Raw genomic sequence first — 23428 nt, 5'->3', positions numbered from 1 at the left:
ACGTTATACAACTAATATATAACCCTAACAATCTTACAAATATATGTATATATTTTTATTCAAGCAAGAAGTATCTAATTGTATGTAACAATTTCATGTCAGAAGACAGTTTTCATTAAGCATGTAGATGAGGATTCTTTACCACGACACATTTATGATGTGGAGGGAATAACAAAGATTGTATAGAACCAATTCAACAACAATTCAATAACATTATTCAGATTAAACACCCTATCTGATCCTCATTGCAAAGGGAGGGTCCTTAATACTAGTACACAACACACACACACACACATATATATATATATATATATATATATATACCCAATTTATTTATAAATATGCATGTACGTTAGTACGTTTTGCGAAGTGTGCACGTTTGGAAGTCATGGGTGCGAACTAATTCTGCAGCCACATCAATTGGACGGATTCGATCTAATCGCGAAGACATTCTCTTGTAGTTCTTCGACGTCGCGAAACGACGATGTTCCAGAATATCCAACCCATTCGTTGCACTTTCCAAGGCACCGCAAAGCCCTAAAACTCAGGAACGCTGGTCTGTTTTTCTCCTATCCTTTTCGATTCTTCTCGCATTCACGCTGCTCTTGTGTCTCGCGATCGATCTCTTCTCCTCCTGCTCCCCCTTCCCCTCCGCCGTTGCTTCACGTCCTCGTAGATCCTGGAGTAAGAGTTTCAGGATGGCAGCTCGATCTGTGGCCGTGGGTCTGCTCAAGAGAGCGTTGTCCTCGCAGCAGCAGGTGCGGGGGATGTCGTCCGCGACTCCCAAACGGAAGGTGGCTGTCTTGGGAGCTGCTGGTGGCATTGGTCAGCCTTTGGGACTTCTGATGAAGCTCAACCCCTTGGTTACTGATCTCTCCTTGTACGATATCGCTGGTACCCCCGGCGTCGCCTGCGACATCAGCCACATTAACACCGGTGCCAACGTGAGTGGCGAGTGAATTCGGTTTGGCGTTTTGTGCTGGTTTCGTTGTTGTTGTTGTTGTTTTTTTTTTTTTTTTTTTTTTTTTTTTTTGTTAATTCATTTACTTTTGAGAAAACGTCGTTTGAATTAGATGTAGAGGGAGAGTAGTTGACGGTTCCTTGTCGATCCTTCCAAATTTTGAAAGGTTTTGTTACTATCGTTGTTTTGTATTTTTGTATTACTTTTGGAAGCCTTTCGTCGTTGAGTATCTCTGAAGGTTCAGTCGTGATTTTACAGGTAGAGGGATTTGCCGGAGAAGAGGATCTTGCAAAGGCGTTGAAGGGATGCGACCTAGTTATCATTCCTGCGGGAGTGCCCCGTAAGCCTGGAATGACCCGTGATGATCTGTTCAACATCAATGCTGGGATTGTAAGGTCTCTGGCATCAGCAATTGCCGAGCACTGCCCCGGGGTAAAATGATTCTGCTGAACGACTGAATTTGCGTACCTTTGATCGATGTTTTCAGAAAGGAGACACGTTTGATTCTTATTTTGTTTTTGAAAGTATCATTATTATGGTGTTATACTATTTTCAACAACTCCATGATAAAGTGCGAGTTTTTTACTGGAATTATGAGCATGTTCTTGCTATTCGTCCAAGATATCAACGTAATGCAAGGTTGCGTCCTTTTATTTCGTGCCAAAACGTTCACATGACAATCAACTGAATCTGCTTGTCCACTTTTGACGAAATGACGAGGTTCATTGCAACATATATATATATATATATATATATATATATATGTATATAACAAGGTGGTGGTGATGGTTATCCAGGCTCTGGTTAACATGATCAGTAATCCCGTGAATTCAACTGTGCCTATTGCGGCCGAGGTGTTCAAGCAGAAGGGTACCTATGATCCCAAGAGGCTGTTTGGTGTCACCACCTTGGATGTTGTACGAGCAAGGACTTTCCTAGCCCACAGGAAGGGTCTTAATGTGAGAGGTGTGTATCTGACCAAAGAAATCTTTTTGACAGACGATTAAACTCTTCCTTTAATGCATTAAGAGACTTTGAAATCATTGGTTGGAAAGCTATGTATTGGTGGCTGTAGGATTAAGTGACTTCTTGCGTCGAGAACGTTTATGATATTGTAGGATTTTGCATACGTAGAAGTTGAAGAAATATTAGTTTTTGCTTCAAAAGGACAGTCAAATGTTGTTATTATTCCATCGTATCACTTCTTACCATATTGACGATGGTTGAGTCCTGGGGTTGAGCTTAAGTTGAGATCATCTCATACTGTAGCTTTATCAATTTGTGACCACATTCGTGCACTTAGTAGATCCTCAATGCGTTCTCAAAAGATACTCACGGGAAAAGAAATAGTGGTTCCTTTGAATTGCGTATGCTGAATTAGCTTTTGTTTTATTTGGCCTTTGCAGATGTCGATGTACCTGTTGTTGGAGGTCATGCAGGCATTACCATCCTTCCCCTGTTTTCACAGGTGACTATTGGAAGCTGAAATGAAGTATCTCTATAAAAAAAACTTTCATTTCGTACTCAGATAGATGAAGGTTCATGTAGCAGTTGATGGCTTATAATAAGTTAAGAGGTTACTTGTGAAACATTTTGCTCGTGTGTTTCTTGTAATTTCTGGTAACTTCCATTCCATTGCCTGCCTACTGGATGTGTGCAATAATCAGCCGTGATTAATGAACGGGGGGAAATTTTTGGTTCAGGCCACTCCCAAGGTTGATTTGAGTGACGAGGAACTCGACGCTCTTACCAAGCGTACTCAAGATGGTGGAACGGAGGTCGTCCAAGCTAAGGCCGGCAAGGGCTCCGCAACTTTATCTATGGCGTAAGCTTCATTTTACTTCAAGTACAGCCAGTCTTTTACATGTGTGCGGAGCGTATGACTTGAAGTACCGGGCTGAGCTACTTGATGCACACTATAATAAGCGCAGCACGATATGATTTGTGAATGTCATTCTGATTTATTGTGGAAACGTTGTTTTGCAGATATGCTGGAGCTCTATTTGCTGAGTCTTGCGTGAAGGGTATGAACGGTGCCCAGGATATTGTGGAATGCAGCTATGTTGCGTCATCTGTTGTTCCTGGCTTGCCTTACTTCTCATCGAAGGTATGTCAGATTAGTCGTTCACCTTACCGCTGTCGTGGGGAGCGTCTTGGTTTTGATTTATGTGAGATTTTTACCATCCTGAAGGTTAATGTTCAATGCTGGTTCCACTGCAGCGACTGACAGAGTTACTGTTTTTTTGGGTCTGGCAGGTGCGTTTGGGCCCCAATGGTGTTGAGGAGGTTTTGGGCTTGGGAAAATTGTCTGACTACGAGCAAAAGGGTCTTGATTCATTGAAGTCCGAGTTGATGTCCTCAATCGAAAAGGGTGTGAACTTTGTCAATGTCAAGACTTGAAGTTGACAGAAACATGCTCTTTCTGTAGCTCTAGTTCTAATTCCTGACTTGGGCCTTCCACCCTATTCGAGTTTTCTTCTGAGTCCACTGGACCGAATAGATGAAGTGAGTAATGCTCCTGCCAATCTCCTGTTAGAAAGCAGTCTACTTTTTGCCGCTATCTGCCATCCTCGTTATCTTGTTACATTACGGGTAAACTGAGAAAGCAATTTTCATGAGCACGGAACATTATTTAACCTTTACCATACTTTGGTTTGGGTGTTAAGGTCCTGATTTTCTCGTCAGCTTTTTTCGTACTTCTTTGTTAATCTGGGCCTTGCGAGCTCTCAACTGCTTCAGTAACCACGTCGATGCGTATTTTCTCACTGCGTCTGAAACCAGTTATTTGAGATGTGATTTCTAACATCGTTGGGTTCATATAAAGTACATCATGACGGATTTTACATCCACTATCCGATGGTGAGGAGCCGTGAAATTACCCAAGCACATCGAGCACCTAAACAAAAAACGAGTGTATGTGCGTGATGTTAACAATTAGTGAACTTTCATGGTAGTTTACATACATGACTAACATTCTAAAGTTTTCTAGTAAATAATTGAAGTTTGTATTTGATCAATCAAATAAATACTCTGTATGTTAAATACATTCATTCTAACCAGTCATAACTCATGTTTGTGGAGTAATACCCCGGCACTATCTTATTTTACCATATCTATTTTGTTCAATACACAAGTCCATGTAGTATTCAATTGAGTTTATTGATTGTACTTTATTATTACACGTATGCACTTCGAAGAATTCCAGTGCATTCGATTATACTTCAAATATTTCAGCTCAAATCGTAAATTGATTTTGAATTCTATTGGATGTATGAGAGATAAATTAGTATCAATAATTTTAACTTCGAAAACTATTGATTTTAAACGTTGTTTTGCAGGCTTTTTTTGAACTGCATGTCACAACTAATCTTGATTTTATAGTTAAAATCTAATTTTCCTAATAATTATTAATGAGAATGATAATGTGTAGATCAATTCATTTTAATTTAGGAATGTTAAATACTCCAATAAAAAAAAAGGGAAAAAATTTGAATCACCAAATCACATGTGCTGCCATAATCCTCACAGATCCTGTTACCAAACTTATATATATATATATATATATATATCCATTGTAAATTTTCAACTCTTCTTACAATAAATGTGAATAAAACTAATAATCAGCCAACACTTCATGTCTAGTAATCATCTTCCTATGTACCATTGAACTTTTTTTTTTTTTATTTTTTTTATTTTTTGTAACACCACCAACTGTTTGGTTTAAGTTAATGCACAAATTTTCCACTTGTGTTAGAGTCTTACAAGAACATTATATCATCTCATTAAAAAACCACATAATTACATATCACAAATTTTCCATTCACAACTTAAAGTAATTTTATTGTATTTTATTTATTAATACTTATGCATTATTAGTTGACAACATAGAAGGTATTCTACATAAAATTTGATACTTTTCTGTGTTGAATCCAAAGTTGTCCATTGTATAGCAGTGGAAAGATAGACAAATAGTTTTATATGCATTACTAGTTAGTATCAAAAGTCCAGGCATATGTGTACAAGTGAGGCCACCTTACTTCCTCACAAATGTGCACAATTCATTACCACTAAAATTACAGCATTAACCTCACAATGACATAAATCCTTGCACACCTCATGATAAGTAATAAAAGAAGAAACGAAGATAGCGATCCTCTTTACATACTTTTGAAGATTTTTGGAGGCTGTTCAGCCTAATAAAGATATTCTCAAGGTCTAAATAAGGTTTCTTAATGTAAATAATGGTAATTACGCAGATAGTAAACCTGCTCTATAACTGAAGAATTGAAATTGATGAATACATACATACATACATACATACATACATACATACATATGTATGTATTCTTGCATATGTATTAGAATGAAATATAAATCATTTGGTATTTCAAAATGGAGACCAATATGTTTTGTATATCATAAAGAGATCATACACATATTGGAAGTGAAAAATTGTAAGAATAATTCTATCAAATCATATAAGCTAATCCGGAATAATTCATCAAATGAATCAAGTAATCTTATATTCTAAATTTCAATCAAACTGTCAAAATTTAGACAATTGTTTGTGCGTTCTTGCCAATTGTGAGATACAACAACAAAGTATAACCTCTAGGACCTGTAAAACATAAATTACTTAAATTCATGCTGATTGTTGTGTGTACTGTAATAATCGAAGTAAATTTAGATAACTTGACCAATGAAGAGAGAAAAATATAATAAAAATTTAGAAAGTCATTCAAGTTGGGTGGATGTTTTAATAGGAATATGACATATTCTCGTCTTAAATTCTAACTTTCCTAAAATCTACCTGCATAGAAATCCACGATTTCGCGGGTGAGAAGACGAAGGCAACGAAGAGTGTGTATAGACAGAGGATGCTGCTGCTGGTGAATTGGGCTTCAAGAGCTTTGTCTCGGCCAAATCGATACCGCCGCTTGTTTCTCCTCGAGTTTTGTTGGAGTTCTCTGTTTTGCTTTCTTGGGTTTCTTTCGGATGCCCTATGTTGGTGTGTTTTGCCCTCTTGCGGCATTCGCTGCCCCTCTTCCTCTTCTTCTCGCACCTTAGAGTTGAAGTTTCACTAGGGTTTCTCTCCCGCATGAATTGATCCCGAGCAAGCTGTCCCCCTTCGTCGTTCGCCATGGCGGCTCTTGCTCCATCCTCTCGCATGCGATGCATGTACATTTTTAACCGCAATGGCGTCTGTCTGCATTACCACGTCTGGTGGCGCCCTCACAACACTCTTAGCCACCAGCAGGACCAGAAGCTCATGTTCGGGCTCCTGTTTTCTCTCAAATCTTTCACTGCCAAAATGGATCCCGTTGGGTGGGTCTCTTCGCTTATTTTTTATTTTTTATTTTTTTATTTTTATTTTGTTCCCCTCCCCTCCTTCTCTACCTTCTAGGCCATCTCTTGTTTGTCTTTGCCGCCCTGGTACGAGGCCTCCACTATGCTGATAAATGAGTGGGTGGTGGCGATCTGCAGAGGCAACAAGGGCACCCTCGGGATGCCAAGCCTACCAGGACAAGGGTGTTCGTTTCACAGTTTTCGCACCAATACCTACAAGCTCAGCTTTATGGAATCGCCATCTGGAATTAAGGAAATTTTCTGCCTCTTTTATTACTAAGCTTTTGGAATGTCGTCATGCACAATAATGGGTCATAAAAATCTGTCGCCTGATTTTTCTCTACCGCAACAGTTTGCAGTTTTGGATCTGTTATCCAGCTTCAGGCCTGCCGAAATGCAGTTGTCTAAAACTTTTCCACCTGCAGTTTAACCTTGTAGCTTATCTTGTATTTTCGTCGTGGTTGCAGTTGATTTTGATCACGGATCCTAGGATGGGTGATCTTCGGGATGCATTGAAATTCATCTACAACAATATTTATGTCGAATACGTAGTGAAGAATCCTCTGTACACCCCTGGGCTGCCCTTCACGTAAGTTTCTTGTATCTGATCGTTCGCCTCGCTGTTCCTCGAACAGTGTCAGGTGATCTAGGTTGTATCACTCATGTGCTTCTTCACTCTGGAATCTCACTGTGTCAGAACATCACCTCTTGTTGCTGTCCTTTTAGAATAAGCGTGTATATTATGGTTTTCCTTAAGAAAGTGCAGAGTACTGGACATACTTACCGTATCCAAGTACCCATTCTTGTGTATGACATACTACGCCTTTCTGTGAGTAACTGAGCATTTCTGAAAATGGCAGGTGTGAGCTTTTCAACGCAACCTTGGATCAGTATGTGAAGACCTTACAGTAGTACATCTAGGGTAAGTCTTTCTGTTTGCGTACGAATTGATTCAAGCAGTAGCATCCTGTGTCTATACTCTTTTCTTTTTCTTGTTCAAATTTACTGATTAGATCTCTCTTGCAGGTTTATTCCAATTTACTTGCTTTGAAGAAAACTGAGTAGCTTGTTATTTGGAGTTTGAACTCGAAAGATTGCGTACTTGAATAGCGATTCGGTGCCTGAACGGATCAGGTAGATTGCGCTAAACTGGATCAGAGTGAAGTCGGCCGACTGACGTTCAGTTACATTATCCCCATAAAGAAGAGAAAGTTTATGTAGTTCATGTAGTTCATGCCAATCTGCAAGTAATGCATATAAGCGTCATGCGCACCGAGAAGCTCTTGACGTCTCAGGCTTACATGAGCTTGTATTCTACATGTCCTGTACAGGTGCTTCAGGATTCTTGGAGATGGTTAGGGTTCTTCAATTTTCTGTACATCATGTAGTATTTGGATTAGGGGTGGTATAGGGTTCGAGAAATTGTTAAACCTTATAAGCAAACTTGTCCATTGAGTGGTGCGTTGGCATAGAGCAGATGTGAAGGATTATTCAAAGAGACATTATCCTCCTTGTGTGCCCGTCGCCAACTGTTACGCTATGTCAATTATTTACGTTATATGACCTAGCTTAAGTGAAGCCAATTTTCTCACTTATTTTCTGAACTTTCAATTGGTGTGGAAAGGTCGCTTCTTTTCAGTATGAGATGACATATTCTCCCAAAGTCTGTTTCCGTAGCGCCCATATCTTCCATGAGCATCAGTGGAAATATTACTTTCTGTTCTTCCTTCGTGGTTTGTCCTTTTGTCTTAGTCAAAAAGAGTTTCTAGCATTTGAAACGGCCGCATCACATGGACACCAGTAAACTTCTAACCCTGCAACAAAAAGGATGTCAACTTTTGCATGTAAAATTCTGTGATACACCTTTGTATCCTACTCTAAACACAAAGTGAATCGTCACATCTTTGTATATTTGTCATGGCACTTGATTGCTTCGTTGCTAATGCTCGTTCGAATTCCGCTCAAGCTGTTTGCTAGTTATCAATGTTCATCTTTTCCTGGTCGCTGGTGCAGGTTAGGAAAGATGTTGATTTAAAGAGGTGGAAGGATTGGCTGTGTGCACCTGTTTTAAGTTATTTAAGAGCTTGTATTGAATTCTTTCTCCAATATTCACTTAATTATTTATAAAATGCACTTGATTATACTTTAAGTTGTACGGATTATGTAAAAATGGATTACTATTAAGCAACTTTGTAATTTATCATTGACATTAATAATTATTGACTAGAATTTTGTAGATTCAATGTTTTTAACAAATATAATAAGCTAGATTGTTCAACTAATACAAGGTAGTTGAATGTATTTAATTTTTTTCAATAATTTTTGTAATAAGATATTGTTTTGTTTTGTTTTGTTTTTTTTTGTTTTGTTTTTTTTTGTTTTTTTTTTCATTTTTTTAATTATAAAATCATTCAATGAAAGAAAAAAATTAATGTGGATTAACAATACTCTACATTTTATGTTTAATTTACATGTAAAATTATTATATTTTTAAGGTTTAAAAAAAATAATATTAAATCAATCCAAATAAATCTTAAATTGATCCATTGCTAATAAAATATAGTTCCTACTTTCACTAGAATAAATATTAATAATTTTTTACACATCATTGACAAAGCATTTGCAATTCTATCTATTAGAATCCCATATAATATATACTAGAAGCTAAGTACATGTTCAAGAATTGTACCTTTGCATTTCATAAGTTTGACATCCCTTAAACATGTGAGGTTGAACATTAGTGGGTATTGATGATGAAGCTTCCATTATTTCAAATTGTAAAAACTCTTGACATATAATTTCAAATCACGTAACTAATTTACTTGGCCATTGAAGCTCCAAGGCTGCTCATAGTTAGCTACAATTCTTTGCAATGATGAATTTTCTAGCCTAATATATTTGTTAATTCAATCAAACAACTTTGTATATCTTCTAATTAGTTGGATGATAATACTTAATATATATTGTTTATAGTGTTATGCCATAAATTAATATAGTATATAAAAATAAATTTAAGACTATAATATATTGTAGTTTTTTAGTATATGTTTGAATTATTTAGTAGAATATTTAGAAGAGAATTGGGTCTTAGAATGTAACTATCAATTAAAGTATTGGAATAGGATGAAATTTGGTAGATATATTTTTATTAAGTTAAAAAATAAGTGTGTAAATTTTAGAGAGGTCTATAATTTTTTGGCAATAGAATTCTATAGTAGAGGGGATTAAACTATATTGCTATAAATTTTTGTTTTAAACTTTAGAGTATTGAGTGGCAACTTAAAGCTTATAGAAATGGGATAGTAGCTAAGGTGGTAAGATGGCATCTAAAAGAGAGGATAGATTTCAACTCCATGCTCCATAGAGAGTGGTAGGAAGAAGCTACATTCTCTAAAACCTTCCATTTATTTATTGAAGATGATCAAAGAGTTGGTTCCACAATGCTTATATTAAAAGATTATGTTGGGTGATCTATCATTTACAGGCAAGAATAATGAATCTTTCTTAATAGTAGTATGATGTGTAACATGTATGCATTTATATACTCATCTTTTTGATAGATTGATATATATTTTTTCTAAAAAAATATCACAAGTTAGTTGTGATTAGACTAATATGTTATTAATATTTCAAAATTCTCTCTTCTTAAAAAAACAAGTAAAGTTGATAACATATAAGTATTAGACTAACAATCAATAAAATAAGTTGGATATATAATTGGTCATATTCCAACTAGACATAAATAATAATTATATTCATTAGTAGCTAGAAACTAATAAATAAATTAATTAAAAAGATCAAATATATTGCTCGTTAAGTTTGAATTGGTCATGTTTGGACCAATCAAATAAAGATAGGTTTAAGGATTTAAAAACTAAAATTATTATTTGATAAGTTAATCATTTAAGATTTTGGATATAAATAGATAAATATAATATATCAAAAAGCACTATAATAATATCAACACTATTCTTTAAGATCAATTTTAGGAAAAAATTACTTGTTTATATCTAAAAATGACAAAAATAGATAATATTTTAAACTTTTGTATATGGATAGAAGAAAAAAGTGAATTAGGCTAAGAGTTAAGTGTTAAATTAGCAACCTCTGTAGCATGAGATATAAAGATCTTTAAAAGAAGAATTGCATTTTTTTTTGTAGAACTTTTAAATTAAAATTTTACATACACTCAATTACAAAGAATTTAGGAAGGTTTTGAATTATATTGGATTAATATTTTTGAAAAGAGTTAAATGAAGTTAGAAGAATCAGTGGCAAATAAAAGCCTAATACTTTCTTAAGTTAAGATCTTCTTGCCACAACAATGATAACAAGAAGATGTTTTAGTGATTTACAGTACTATTGTACAAATATTTCAAATGACTCGCAATATGATTGCTATACCAAAGTCTTTATTCTACTTATCTTATTTCTTTAGAATAATCTCAGGTTGTAACAACTATGTAGCTTTTGTGAGTTGATTGAGTAGATAAAAATCATTTATTTTTAAAGATGAGTTTTTCCAAAGCTTTTCCTTGATTATACATATATAAGACACTTCTATTATTTGAATCTACTTTGTTTATCTTAAGTGCAAATACAAAGACAATCCGTTTTACCTACCATAATAAATTATTTGTGGATTTTTTTATGTACAAATATAAAGACCTTCTAGATGATATTTTTATAGAAAAATTGAATATAAATATAATAAAATTTTATGCACTTCTTTGTAAATTCATTTCCAATTTTATTGACCTATTTCACAAATATTTGTAAGAAACTAGTTTGAATGTAAAGCAAAAATTAGGTTAAATCTTGTAAGTATCTATTTAACATAAAGTAAGTTTTTTCTATATACAATGAGTTTGTATTTTCAAAGTGAGGTAAATCTAGTGACATTTGAACATTCTTTAATAATTACATACCTTTAAATGCATGCAAAATGATTGATTGCCTTAACTATTGAAGAAAAGAAGTCTAAAAGCTACAAACACTTAGCATCAACAAGGATTGTAGCCTAAGAGAAATGTGGAGAAAGATAATTCTTACTTCCAATACTCTTTACTTATAGGTGGTGGTTTGCTAACCAATGAGGCAACTTCCATCCTTTTGATATCACATTCTTTTTTATTTCATCCATCTAAACCCTAGGTTCTTTCTTAATTTAGCTGCCACCTACAAATCCTTGGTGCCACCACAATAACTTATTTTAACTCTTTGCTGTCTTTTTACTATTAGCAACATAATATGCTTAATCTCTATGTGGTTGTAATTAAGCAAGTACTTGCTGATCTTCAACACTCCCACTTTGCTAATATTCAAAAGGCTTTTAATCCTAATCCTAAATCAAGTCATCATGTCTATCCTTCACTAATGCCTTTGTGAGCATATCAGCAAGCATGTCATTTGTAGCACAATACTTCATACCTATTATTGCATCTTCAATCTTCTCTTGTATGAAATGATGGTGAACTTCAATGAGCTTGGTCTTTGAGTGGTGTTTTGGATTCTTGGAAAATACAAGACATCCTTGATTGTCACACATAATTAGAGTTGCTTCTAATTCTACTAGACCAATGTCTTCTAAGAGTTGCGTTATCCAACACACCTCTATTGCACAATGACTTGCTGCCATGTACTCTGCCTCCATCATTGATCTTGCAATAATAGGTTGTCTCTTAGAATTCCATGAAATGACTCTTATTCCAATGAAGAAGACATATCCCATTGTGGATCTTCTATCATTTGCATCTTCAGTCCATTGCATCTCTTTTAATCCTAAATATCTCCTTATAACTAACATTAGATTGATTTGTTGGAAGAGGTGCCAATTCCCATGTACCATTTTCCATAAGAGATTGGTACTCTTCTTCCATAGCCTTCTCCCACTTGATTACATCTTCACACTTCATAGCATCACACAAAGATAATGGATTAATAAGAAGAGCAATATTTGCATATTCTTCACTTACTTGAGGGAAGATGTGATCCTTCCACCATTCGCAACATTGCCTTCTTTCTTTCAAAAGATATCTCCTTTCACTTGTAGAAGAACATTCACCTTGTTTTACTCTTTGTTCTTTTCCAACCTTCTTCTCTCTTAAACCTTGTCATTTTTCACTCAATGGTTGGTATTCTTCATCATTATCATCATTCCAATCTTCAACATCTTCATTTCTTTCATTGCTGGTCCTATCAACTGTAGGAGCCTTCATCTTTTCAATCTTCTTTGGCTTTTCATCTTCATCATCTTCATTGTCTTCATCTTTTTGTTACTTTTTTGAATTAAAAGATGTGTCCATAAACACACCATTACTCCCACTTGGACACATTTCCAAGTGTTCACAAGCATTCTTGTGCTCCAAAAACTCAACATCACAATTTTTGATGATCTTCTTGGTTTCCAAGCACATTAGCCTATATGCCTTAGTACCTTCACAATAACCAAGAAACATACACTTTGTAGCTTTTGCATCAAGTTTGGACCTCATACAATCTGGTATTTTTGCATATGCAATGCAATCAAAGGTCCTCATATGGAAAATGCAAGATTGTCTCCCACTCCAAGTTTCTTATGATGTCATTGTTGTAAGAGCATTTGTTGGACACCTATTTCTTTTATACACTGCATTCACTACAGCTTCTGCCCAAAACTCATAGCGAAGGTTTTGAGCATGAAGCATGCTCCTTACCATCTCTATAATGGTTTGATTTGCCCTTTCAGCAACACCATTTTGTTGTGGAGTGTATGAAATTGTGGTTTATCTAACAATTCCTTCATTCTTCAAATACACATCAAATTGCTTAGACATATACTCACCTCCATTGTCTGTATGTAGTACCTTGAACTTGCATTCACTTTATTTCTCAACAAGTGCTTTAAACTCCTTAAACCTCCTAAAGCATTCACTCTTGGCTTTAAGAATGTAGATCCAAATCTTTCTTGAATAGTTATCAATGAAAGTGAGAAATTACCTTGATCTTCTAATACTTATGTTCTTCATATGTCCACATACATCCAAATGAACAATCTCCAGCAACTTGATAGCACGTGTTGCTACACTCCTTAGAAATGAGGCCCTTTGTTGTTTGCCTTATATGCATCCTTCACATATAAGTTGTTTTATATTTTGGCTTGTATTGCCAAGATCTAAGCCACTTACCATAGTCTTGAGTTTTCTCACGCTCTTCACATTCAAGTGACCAAGGCAACGATGCCATATATTCAACTTGTCTTGGTTTGATGTAAACTCAGCAAATGTGGCTACCTCCACTCCATTCACCTTCTTATAAATGAGGTAGTACAAATTTCCTTCTTTCAAGCCTTTAAAGACCGTCTCTCCACTCAATGTTCTTACAAAACATCCATTCATGTCAAATTGAACTTTAAAACCTTCCATAACAAGTTTACTCACCGAAAATAGGTTTTGCTTCATCTTAGGCACATGAAGGACGTTTTTGAGTGTGATCCTATTAGTTTATCCATTCACAACCACCTCCACCATAATAGAGCCAATTCCAATGGCTTCACATGTACCACTATTTGCCAATACCACGTTTGATATTGGAATAGCCTCATAAGTGTCAAATGAACACTTATAAGATGTCATATGCTTGGAACAACTTGAATCGACAATCCATCTTGATGTGGCAGCCATAGAGGTCCCATTTATTGTCGTGAATGCATAATCTTATCCTCCAAACTCATCTTGCATACTATTTGCATTCTCCTTCTCCATTTTTTTTTACCTTTGTAGCAATTTCGAGCAAAATGGCCTACTTTGCCACAAATGAAGTAAGATTTGATATTACCTCATTGATTTGAATAGTTGCCCTTGCCTTGACATGAGTAGAGTGCTGAATCTTCATTTTGAGGCTCTTTTTCTTTCTTCTTGGTTGTTTCATAGGCAAGTCTTGCCGTCACATAATCCATTATAAGATCTTTTAGCTTGATGGACTCCAATGCCACAATAAGATAGTTGTAGGATTTGGGAAGGCTCATTAGCAAGATCATGATAATATCACTTTCTTCTAAAGGCTTGTCAACAATTGCTAGTTGGTTTACAAGAGCCTTTACCTTATTGACATGAGTCATGAGGTCTTCATCTTCTTCTATCTTGCAAGTAAAGAATTTCCTCCTTGTATAGATGATGTTGGATAAGTTTTTGCTCTCAAAGGTGTTGCAAAGAGTCTTCCATGCTTCTGCTGGTCCTTTGCAAGAGATAATTTGGAAGAAGTTGGCTTCATCTACATTGATTGTAATTAATCCAAAAGCCTTCTTTTTATGATGTTTGAACTCCTTCTTCTCCTTCATATCAACATCTTTGCTTGGAGCCTCTTCACTTTCATCTACAATATCCCAAAGATCCAAAGACGCCAACAAAAGCTCTATTTTTACCTTCAAATGGTAGAAATTCTCACCTCTAAACTTCTCAATAACTCTCAATCCTTCACCCTCACTTGAAGCCATGTCTAAAGAAGAGTTTTATCAAAAAAGATTGTAAGAAGAAGTCCTAATGCTCTCAAAATCAGCAAGAAGATTTTGCTCCCTTAGAATCACATAATCCTTCTTTGTGAACAAATTAGTATTTTTACTCTCAAAAACACTCTCAACTTCACTTCTAAGACTTCTCACAATTCTTATGACTTATCTAAATGTCTCAGATCTGACTTCCCACTCTAATATCTCTCTTATGCTCACAAATCAACTCAATACACCATAACATGCCTTTTAAGTACAATCAGCAATTTTAGGACATGAAAATATTAAGTTAAATCATCAAGGATCTATCTTAGTAATAGCACAATGCAAAATTTGCCCTCAGGAGGAAAAACAAAATACCAACACCAAAATATTCTTAACCACAAGCAAGAACAAACTATCACGGACATACTCATGTGAGCTAGTAATTACATAAACACATAGGTGGAAATAAGTAAAAATAGGTAAAAGTAAATTAATTCTATAGTCTTTGATATGAAAGCTTCCTAAAAGCTTCATAGATGTTGCTTTGACTTCATAGGTATCTTTAATTGACTTTTTGGATTAGAAACATGGTCAACAAGTTAGCCATGTGCCACACATGTTGTTAGCTTAAAGATTAAGTTAACTATGTAGCCCACAAATAGAAAAACTTGCCTTGTAAGTCAAGGCATGTGTCCTACAAAGTCAACACATATTAGAGGTCCTATAGAATGTCGCCACATAGCCCCTAGTTAGATAGTATATATAGAGACAAGAGTGAAGCCTTCTTCACTCTTGTCAATTCCTTTCTTGCTTCCAGTCTAGTTTCAAGGGTCTCTAGTTTTCTTGGCTTTTGGCAATAGCCATTCTAGCTTCTCTTTCAACATACATACTTATTTATTTATATTTTTGTTACCTTTCTTTGAGTAAAGGCTGACTTGTCTGAATTGCTTTTTCATGGAGTTCTTGTCCTTGATAGATTCACAAGAGTACACTTACAATATCAGAGCTTTGTCTAATCTTGATTAAGAGTGGATTACCCCTTTTTCTTGATAAGACACAAGTATATTAGAAGTTGTGGATTACCCTCTTCTAAATTGATATTGTCTTTAGTATTTTCTTTATTTTCAAGTCCTCTCTTCTATTTGTCTTGAGTAATATTAGACATCTTCTCTCTTCTAAGTGTTATCATGGCAGAACTTGTTGAAATGAAGAATGCAATGGCACAAATACAAGAGCAATTGAGGAAGTTAATGCTTGCGATACATCAATTCAATTTACCACGACAAGGAACAACAAGATTGGTAGGAAGTGAAGATATAGAAATGGTTGGAGCTTCTTCAACATCTGTACCAAACCATGTCCTTTCTCCTATGGTGGAACCCCCTTGAAGTGTTAGAGAACCAAGAATTGGTCTATCCAAGAAGTTTTATGGCACCAAATATAAGTTTCGAGGATTTATCAATCAAGTGCAACTTGTGATCGAACTTCAACCTCAAAGCTATCCAATTCCAGGATCACAAGTTAGATTCATTGGTACGCTTCTTTCAGGTTCAGTACTATCATGATTTTCATCTTTTCTTGAATGACGAGATCCAATATTAGATAATCTAGAGGCTTTTTAGGTGGAGTTTCGATCAATGTATGGAAAACATGATGCAATTCGTGTTGCAACCAATAAGATCCGTATTTTACGACAAGACAATCGATTAATAACGTTGTATATTTCACAATTTTGACAACTTGGAAATGATATCAAGTCGGATGATGTTGCATTTATTAGCCAATTTTTCTACGGATTACAATATGAGATAAAAAAATTAATGCTCAACTTACCTGATCCTCAAACATTAAGTCAAGTAATTGACTTTGTTGTGAAGTGTGACAATCGTCTTTTTGAATTCCAATCTGAGAACCGTACAAGTGAACCTCAATATTACTATAATTCAATGGCAACACCAACACCTCTTCAACACATACATTCAAAAGTAGTGGATATGCAAATTGATGCAGTACGTTTCAAACCTCTTACTAAGCAAGAAAAGATTTGTCATTGTCATAAAGGATTATGTTTATATTCTGGAGAATCAAAGCACACTGATCAATATTTTTCAAAGAAATAACGTAATTACAAAATGAGGAATATGGCTGTGAAAAAAGACAATATGTCAAAAAATAAATTTGTCTAGCTACAATAGGGACCGTGCGGCTAGAACCTTGCACAACATCTAGTAAAGGTCCTATTCTCTCCTTAGAGCCCATTCCTTGTTTTATATTAAATGTTATTTTAGGACCTAAACATTACAAAGTCTCTACCTTGTTAGATTCAAGAGCCTCAGCGTGTTTCTTCGATGAAGAATTTACTAAAAGACATAGCATATCTTTATTAAAGAAAACTAAATCTGTTCATGTAGAAGTCATAGATGGTCGTCCATTATCTTCTAGAGATATTATTCATGAAATCCTTCCTATAGGAGTAATAATCAATGGTCATAATAGTTTTTTATTATTTAATATTATTAAATTTCCCTCTAATTTAGTCATTTTAGGTTTATCATGATTAAAAAAATACAATCCTCAAATAGATTGGATTTCTTGAAATCTCACTTTTTCTAAAAGTATAACTAATAGTGTAGTTAATCAAGTAGAGAGTCATAAGTCCAGTTCAATTAAACCCGTGTTTATAGGTGCAAAAGCTTTCTTGCATGCTGCTATGAAAGAATCACCATATATTATTTATGCCACACTTGTTTCTATTGGTAAAAAGGCTTCAAGTGGTATTCCAAGCCAATATCAAGAATTTCAAGATGTATTTGAAAAAATGAATGCGGATACACTCTTGGAACATCGTCCCTATGATTGTTCAATTGACCTTCAAGAAGGAGCACAATCGCCATTCGGACTAATCTACAGTTTATCACAAAATGAGTTGACTGAACTCAAGGAATATATTAAAGAAAATCTAGCCAAGAGTTTCATATGCTATTCTAAATCTCCGATAAGAGCTCCAATTCTATTTGTGAAGAAAAAAGATGGATCATTGCGGATGTGTGTTGATTATCGAGGACTCAAAAAGATTACCATGAAGAATAGGAATCGACTACCTTTAATATCTAGACTTCTTGATAAGCTGAATCAAGCTAAGATCTATACAAAAATAGATCTCCGAGGAGCATACAATCTAGTATGCATCAAAAAAAGAGATAAATGGAAGACTGCGTTTCGAACTAGGTATGGACATTTTGAATACAACATCATGCCTTTTAGACTTACAAATGCACCAGCAGCTTTTCAAAATCTAATGAATGATGTTTTTTGAGAGTTTTTGGATGATTTTGTGGTATGTTATCTAGACGACATCTTGATCTATTCTAAGAATCCAAAAGAACATGAACTTCATGTTTATCATGTGTTACAAAAATTAAGAGATGCAGGACTCTGCACCAAGATAGAAAAGTGTGTATTCCAAACTACTTTGGTCATTTTCTTAGGTTACATTATTTCAAATGATGGACTTATGATGGATCTTAGAAAAATTCAAACTATTATAGATTGGAAGATTCCAAAAATGGTAAGAGATGTCCAATGCTTTTTGGGATTTGCCAACTACTATCGGATCTTCATCAAAGACTTCTCTCGAATTACAACTCTAGTTACACGTTTGACTTGGAAAGACAAACTCCAATGGAATCAAGAGACGAAAGTTGCTTTTGAATCTTTGAAGACAACGTTTGTTTCTGCACCAATCTTGTATCGTGTTCATTTTTCCAAAGCATTTTTTAAGGAAACAAATACATCAGACTTTGCTTTGGTTGCGATTTTGTCAGAAATAGAAATAGATGACAAATTTCATCTAGTAGCCTTTCATTCAAAAAAATTCTCAGCAACAGAAATCAATTATGAAATCTATGACAAAGAACTTTTTGAAATTATGGATTCTTTTCAAGAATGGTATCATTATCTAGAAGGCGCTTTCAGTCCAATCACCATGTAAACGGATCACAAGAACCTCAAGTATTCCATGTCAACATGCATATTAAATTGTCGTCAAGCTCGTTGGAGCATGTCTTTATCAAGATTTGAGTTCATCATCACTTATTGGCCAAGAAAACAACAAGGTTTGTCCGATGCCTTGTTTAAACATTCTTATCTTTCACCAAAAGAAGGAGATGCAACTTTTGAGCAACAAAGAACGGTTCTCTTAAAGCCGGAGTAATTTCATCTTCGAGTAATAAAATCAACATTGACTAATGATTTAATTTTTCTCAAGTAAGTTTAGTTAAGTATGTCTTCAGATCCTCTTGTTCATGATATCAAGAATAATTCTTCTAAATCTTATGATCCTTCTAAATTCGAGTTCAAGAATAACCTACTCTATTTCGAAGAATGCCTATATGTTTTAGAAAGAGAAGCACGTTTACGTATTCTTTAAGCTCATCATGACTTCTCAACAGCAGGATATTTTGGATACAATAAGACTTTGGAGCTGATATCTAGAGATTTTTAGTGGCCACAAATATGGAATGCACTCAAAGATTTTATACAATCATGTGATGTTTGCTTAAGATCAAAAACTCCTCGTCATCGACCTTTTGGACTTCTTCAGCCATTATCCATTTCTGAACAACCATGGTCTTCTGTTTCTATGGACTTCATCATGGATCTTCCAATCTCAGGTTCTTATGATTCTATATTCGTGATAGTAGATCTTTTTATCAAGATGGCACATTTTGTACCATGTACAAAATCTATCACAGGTGAAGAAACAGCTAAGCTCTTTCTTGACAATATCTATCGCTATCATGGATTATTTAAAGATATTATATCAGATAGAGGAAGTCAATTTGTATCAAGATTTTGGCGGACTCTTTTCAAGATTCTAAAAGTAGATATAAAACTATCTTCGACATTGCATCTTTAAATTTGTGGACAAACGGAGCGTGTTAATCAAGTTTTGAAGTAATATATAAGATATACCATTAACTACCAACAAGATGATTGGACAACTCTTTTGCTATTGGCACAGTTTGCTTACAATAATACAATACATTCTTCTACAAAATAAACACCTTTCTTTGCTAATTATGGTTATCATCCATGACTTGATACTTTTGACTTTTCAAAAGTTGATAATCTTGTTGCGAAAGATTTGGCAATTCAATTATCAGAGCTACATGCAACGATAAAGGTATAGCTAAAGGAGGCTCAAGAACAACAAAAGGTCAATGCGGATGTCTATTGAAAGCAACAACCACCATTTCACTTAGGTGATAAGATATGGCTACTTTATCATAATATCAAGACCACTTGTTCTTGTAACAAGTTGGACTATCGAAGGCTTGGACCATTTTCTATTTTTGCACAAATCAATCTAGTTGCATATTATTTACATCTACCAGAGTCAATGAAAATCCATCCAATATGCCACGTAACTCTTCATGAATCATACAAGACAATGGACATACCAAGAAGATGACAAACTCCACCTCCTCCTATAGATATGGACAATAATGAAGAGTTTGAAGTAGAAGAAGTCTTAGATTCAAGGCGGCGTCAAAATAAATTGGAATAACTTATCCATTGGCGTGGATAGGATATTAGTGAACATACATGGAAGCTAGTAAAGAATCTTACAAATACAGCAAAGGTGTTGGAGGCTTTTCATCAACGACATCCATCAAAATCAAGATGAAAATCTTCTTTATAAAAGAAACATCATCTAGGCAAGATAACATTCTAGTTTCAACCCTTTATTTATAGCTCCTTTGTAGTTGTGACGCTTAGGAGTTGGAGAACCAACAACCAATGGATTCGACTTAAGAGCCTTTATTTGCTGACCTGTCGGACGAGATATTACGATTTTCACAACCTTCAAGACGACGCAATCGAGATAAAGATCTTCAAGAATGACATGTTCTTCCTTGAATAGATGGCGAGATACAATACTTTTGATATCACGACTTGAGAAAGGACTCCCGATGTTTGGTGATTTTACTAGAAGTAGAAATAACTCTTGATGGTGTGCTAAATGTTCTATTGGAAGGAAGTTATGAAGGCGACAACAATGATGAAATAACTAGGTGGTCTTCCCGCCCTAGTATGGGACACTACCGATGGTTGAGAGGCCCTATCAATCATCTTCTAAGAGAACAAAGATCAGAGTATGTGGCGAATACAATTCGTTGCATCATAGATTTCTTCAACATATGATGACCGCTCCTCGTGGAACTCGTCCCTAGAAGCAGAGGTAATGTCACGGACATACTCATAATTATATATATAAATAGGTAGAAATAAATAAAAGTAGATAAGAGTAAATTAATTCTATAGTATTTGATATGGAAGCTTTCGAGAAGCTTCATAGATGCTACTTTGACTTCATGGGTGTCTTTAATTGACTTTTTGGATTAAAAACGTCATCAAAAAGTTGGCCATGTGCCACTCATATTGTTAGCTTGAAGACTAAGCTAACTATGTGGCCCCCACGTAGAAAAACTTGCCTTGTAAGTCAAGGCATGGATCTTACAAAGTCAACACATAATGGAGGTCCTATAGAACGTTGCCATGTAGCCCCTAGTTAGATAGTATATATAGAGACAAGAGTGAAGCCTTCTTCACTCTTATCAACTCCTTTCTTACTTCCAATCTAGTTTCAAGGGGCTCTAGTTTTCTTGTCTTTTGGCAATAGCCATTCTTGTTTCTCTTTCAATATACATACTTGTTTATTTATATTTTGTTACCTTTCTTTGAGTGAAGGCTCACTTGTCTGAATTTCTTTTTCATTGAGTTCTTATCCTTGACACTTCTCTAAAAGGTTTTATGAAATTAATCTACTTTTATCTACTTATACCTATTCCAACTTAATCATATAGGTATTTATTAGAGTACCTATGTATGTTCGTGATATAATGCCATATCACCTTTAATACTAAAATCTTAGATTTGTTTTTACAAGAATTATATATATATATATGTATATATATATATGTATATATATATATATATATATATATATATATAGAATTTATGTAGTTTTATTAAAATTAAAACTCCTTATTTTTTATTTTTTCAAAAAAATCCAATATTTTTTTAAAAATTATTATTATTATTATTATTATAGAAGTTGGAATATTTGGTGGATTTATATGTTTTTTTGAATCTATAGTTGATATATCCTTGTAAAATATAGAATTATTTCATTTTTTTTAACTATGTTTTAGTTTCATCGAAAATATTAATAGAATTTTATATATTAATATATTAGATAATTCAAATTATATCTTATTTTTTTCATGATATATATTGAATGCAAAAATATTGAATTTTTCTAATAGGACACTTGATATGGTTTTAAAAATAATCTATAGGATTTTATTGTCTATAAATGATTTAAAAACAACTATTAAATATTTGATTTTAAAAAATCAATACATGTATCCTATTAGCTTTTGTACAATTAGAATTGTTTCCAAATACAAGAAAAACTCAAAAATATATATTTTTTTTATTTGGCCATAACTACTTTAATAGGCTTAAATCTATAAATTTTATAATTTACTTTTTAAAATAAAAATATCATATCTTAGAAAGAGTTTTTAAAATATAATTATATAACCTAAATAATTTAGGTAGATCATTTAATATATGTATATATATATATATATATAGTATTTGATATGATTTTTAATTTCATAAAAGAATTTATCAATGAATAATTAAATACCACTAAATTTTCAAGTCATTTTGATCAAAGTTAAAAAAAATATGCAAAAGATTCTAAGCAGATTGAAAAGAATAATGACTAGAAACTAGTACAGTTTTTGAAAAAAAAAAAAATCCTAGTTTCAATCTAAAATTTGGTGTGAAAAAATTTCCTTATATTATACCATAAACAACTCTTTGGCCACCTTAATGTTGAAAGGTTTCTTGTACATAGGATCAATTAGAACTTAAACTTTAATAGTATTAATAGAGAGTTGTTAAAGAACCTCCTTTATTGCAGCTATATCTAAACTATTATTTAGAAATGCTTTATGCCTAAAATAAAGTAGATTTAGTCTAATTTTAGATCTATTTATTGAATTATATATCCTAAGTTCTAATTAATTAACATGTAATATATAAATATACTAAATTTAAATCATTTAATATATTTTCTAATAATTGAGAGCCATTGTCATGTAGTGATGCTAATCTAAGAAAGGAGAGGCTATAAAAGAATTTCTTTAGTATTAGATTATATGTAATGATGTTGGATTGATTAAATATTATTTGCAATCTCATTTTAATTTTGGTACTTTTTCTTCACTTAATTCCTAACTTACTTAAAATATATATTATCATTACTTTGCTAATTACAATATTTATCAGTTGTTGACTTACTATGATAGCATGTATTATTAGATGGATATTTATTTTGTTTTATTGTATGTCTAAGAATATTGAGATATTATTATATATTATTATTGTATAATTAAAAATAATATGTTTTTGATTGCTTAAATAAGAATTATCATACTCCATAATTTTTGGCTCTATATTTATGAATATGAGATTATTGTATTTATTTGAAGTATTTCAACAAACATATCTTTGATCAAATTTGTGGTAAGTATATCTTTTATAGAGCTTATATTGCAATTAGATTTTTTTTG

The 23428-nt window shown here is 33.8% G+C and overlaps 2 protein-coding genes across 3 annotated transcripts; both read left to right on the top strand.

The window, feature by feature from the left end:
* The first annotated feature begins 585 nt into the window (after nucleotides 1-585).
* Nucleotides 586-3657, top strand: LOC112290003 (malate dehydrogenase, mitochondrial). The gene is made up of 7 exons (XM_024535845.3): nucleotides 586-944; nucleotides 1220-1393; nucleotides 1759-1927; nucleotides 2368-2429; nucleotides 2665-2786; nucleotides 2948-3068; nucleotides 3218-3657. The coding sequence occupies exons 1-7, from the start codon at nucleotides 699-701 to the stop codon at nucleotides 3359-3361; spliced, it is 1038 nt and encodes a 345-aa protein (XP_024391613.1). The 5' UTR covers nucleotides 586-698; the 3' UTR covers nucleotides 3362-3657.
* A 2199-nt stretch (nucleotides 3658-5856) lies between these two features.
* LOC112289215 (uncharacterized) lies at nucleotides 5857-7918 on the top strand. Of its 2 annotated transcripts, XR_002971808.3 has the most exons (6): nucleotides 5857-6286; nucleotides 6446-6560; nucleotides 6775-6896; nucleotides 7168-7229; nucleotides 7334-7441; nucleotides 7639-7918. XR_002971808.3 is itself a non-coding variant. In XM_024534247.3 (5 exons), the coding sequence occupies exons 1-4, from the start codon at nucleotides 6102-6104 to the stop codon at nucleotides 7217-7219; spliced, it is 474 nt and encodes a 157-aa protein (XP_024390015.1). In that variant the 5' UTR covers nucleotides 5857-6101; the 3' UTR covers nucleotides 7220-7229; nucleotides 7334-7918. The 2 variants fall into 2 exon arrangements, 1 of the variants encoding a protein (XP_024390015.1); XM_024534247.3 differs by having other exon boundaries at nucleotides 7334-7918.
* Nucleotides 7919-23428: the final 15510 nt, after the last annotated feature.

Source organism: Physcomitrium patens, chromosome 12 (assembly GCF_059467195.1).
Source record: "Physcomitrium patens ecotype Gransden chromosome 12, ASM5946719v1, whole genome shotgun sequence".
Taxonomy (NCBI): Eukaryota; Viridiplantae; Streptophyta; class Bryopsida; order Funariales; family Funariaceae; genus Physcomitrium; species Physcomitrium patens.
This window is presented reverse-complemented; position numbering and strand designations above follow the sequence as displayed.

What these genes read in the sequence shown, in the direction of transcription:
- LOC112290003 (XM_024535845.3), top strand. Translation starts at nt 699, where the DNA reads ATGGCAGCTCGATCTGTGGCCGTGGGTCTGCTCAAGAGAGCGTTGTCC. An exon ending in GAAGGGTCTTAATGTGAGAG is followed by an intron (nt 1,928 to 2,367) that starts GTGTGTATCTGA and finishes TGGCCTTTGCAG; the next exon opens with ATGTCGATGTACCTGTTGTT. An exon ending in TCCGCAACTTTATCTATGGC is followed by an intron (nt 2,787 to 2,947) that starts GTAAGCTTCATT and finishes GTTGTTTTGCAG; the next exon opens with ATATGCTGGAGCTCTATTTG.
- LOC112289215 (XM_024534247.3), top strand. Translation starts at nt 6,102, where the DNA reads ATGGCGGCTCTTGCTCCATCCTCTCGCATGCGATGCATGTACATTTTT. An exon ending in GCCAAAATGGATCCCGTTGG is followed by an intron (nt 6,287 to 6,445) that starts GTGGGTCTCTTC and finishes GGCGATCTGCAG; the next exon opens with AGGCAACAAGGGCACCCTCG. An exon ending in ACCCCTGGGCTGCCCTTCAC is followed by an intron (nt 6,897 to 7,167) that starts GTAAGTTTCTTG and finishes TGAAAATGGCAG; the next exon opens with GTGTGAGCTTTTCAACGCAA.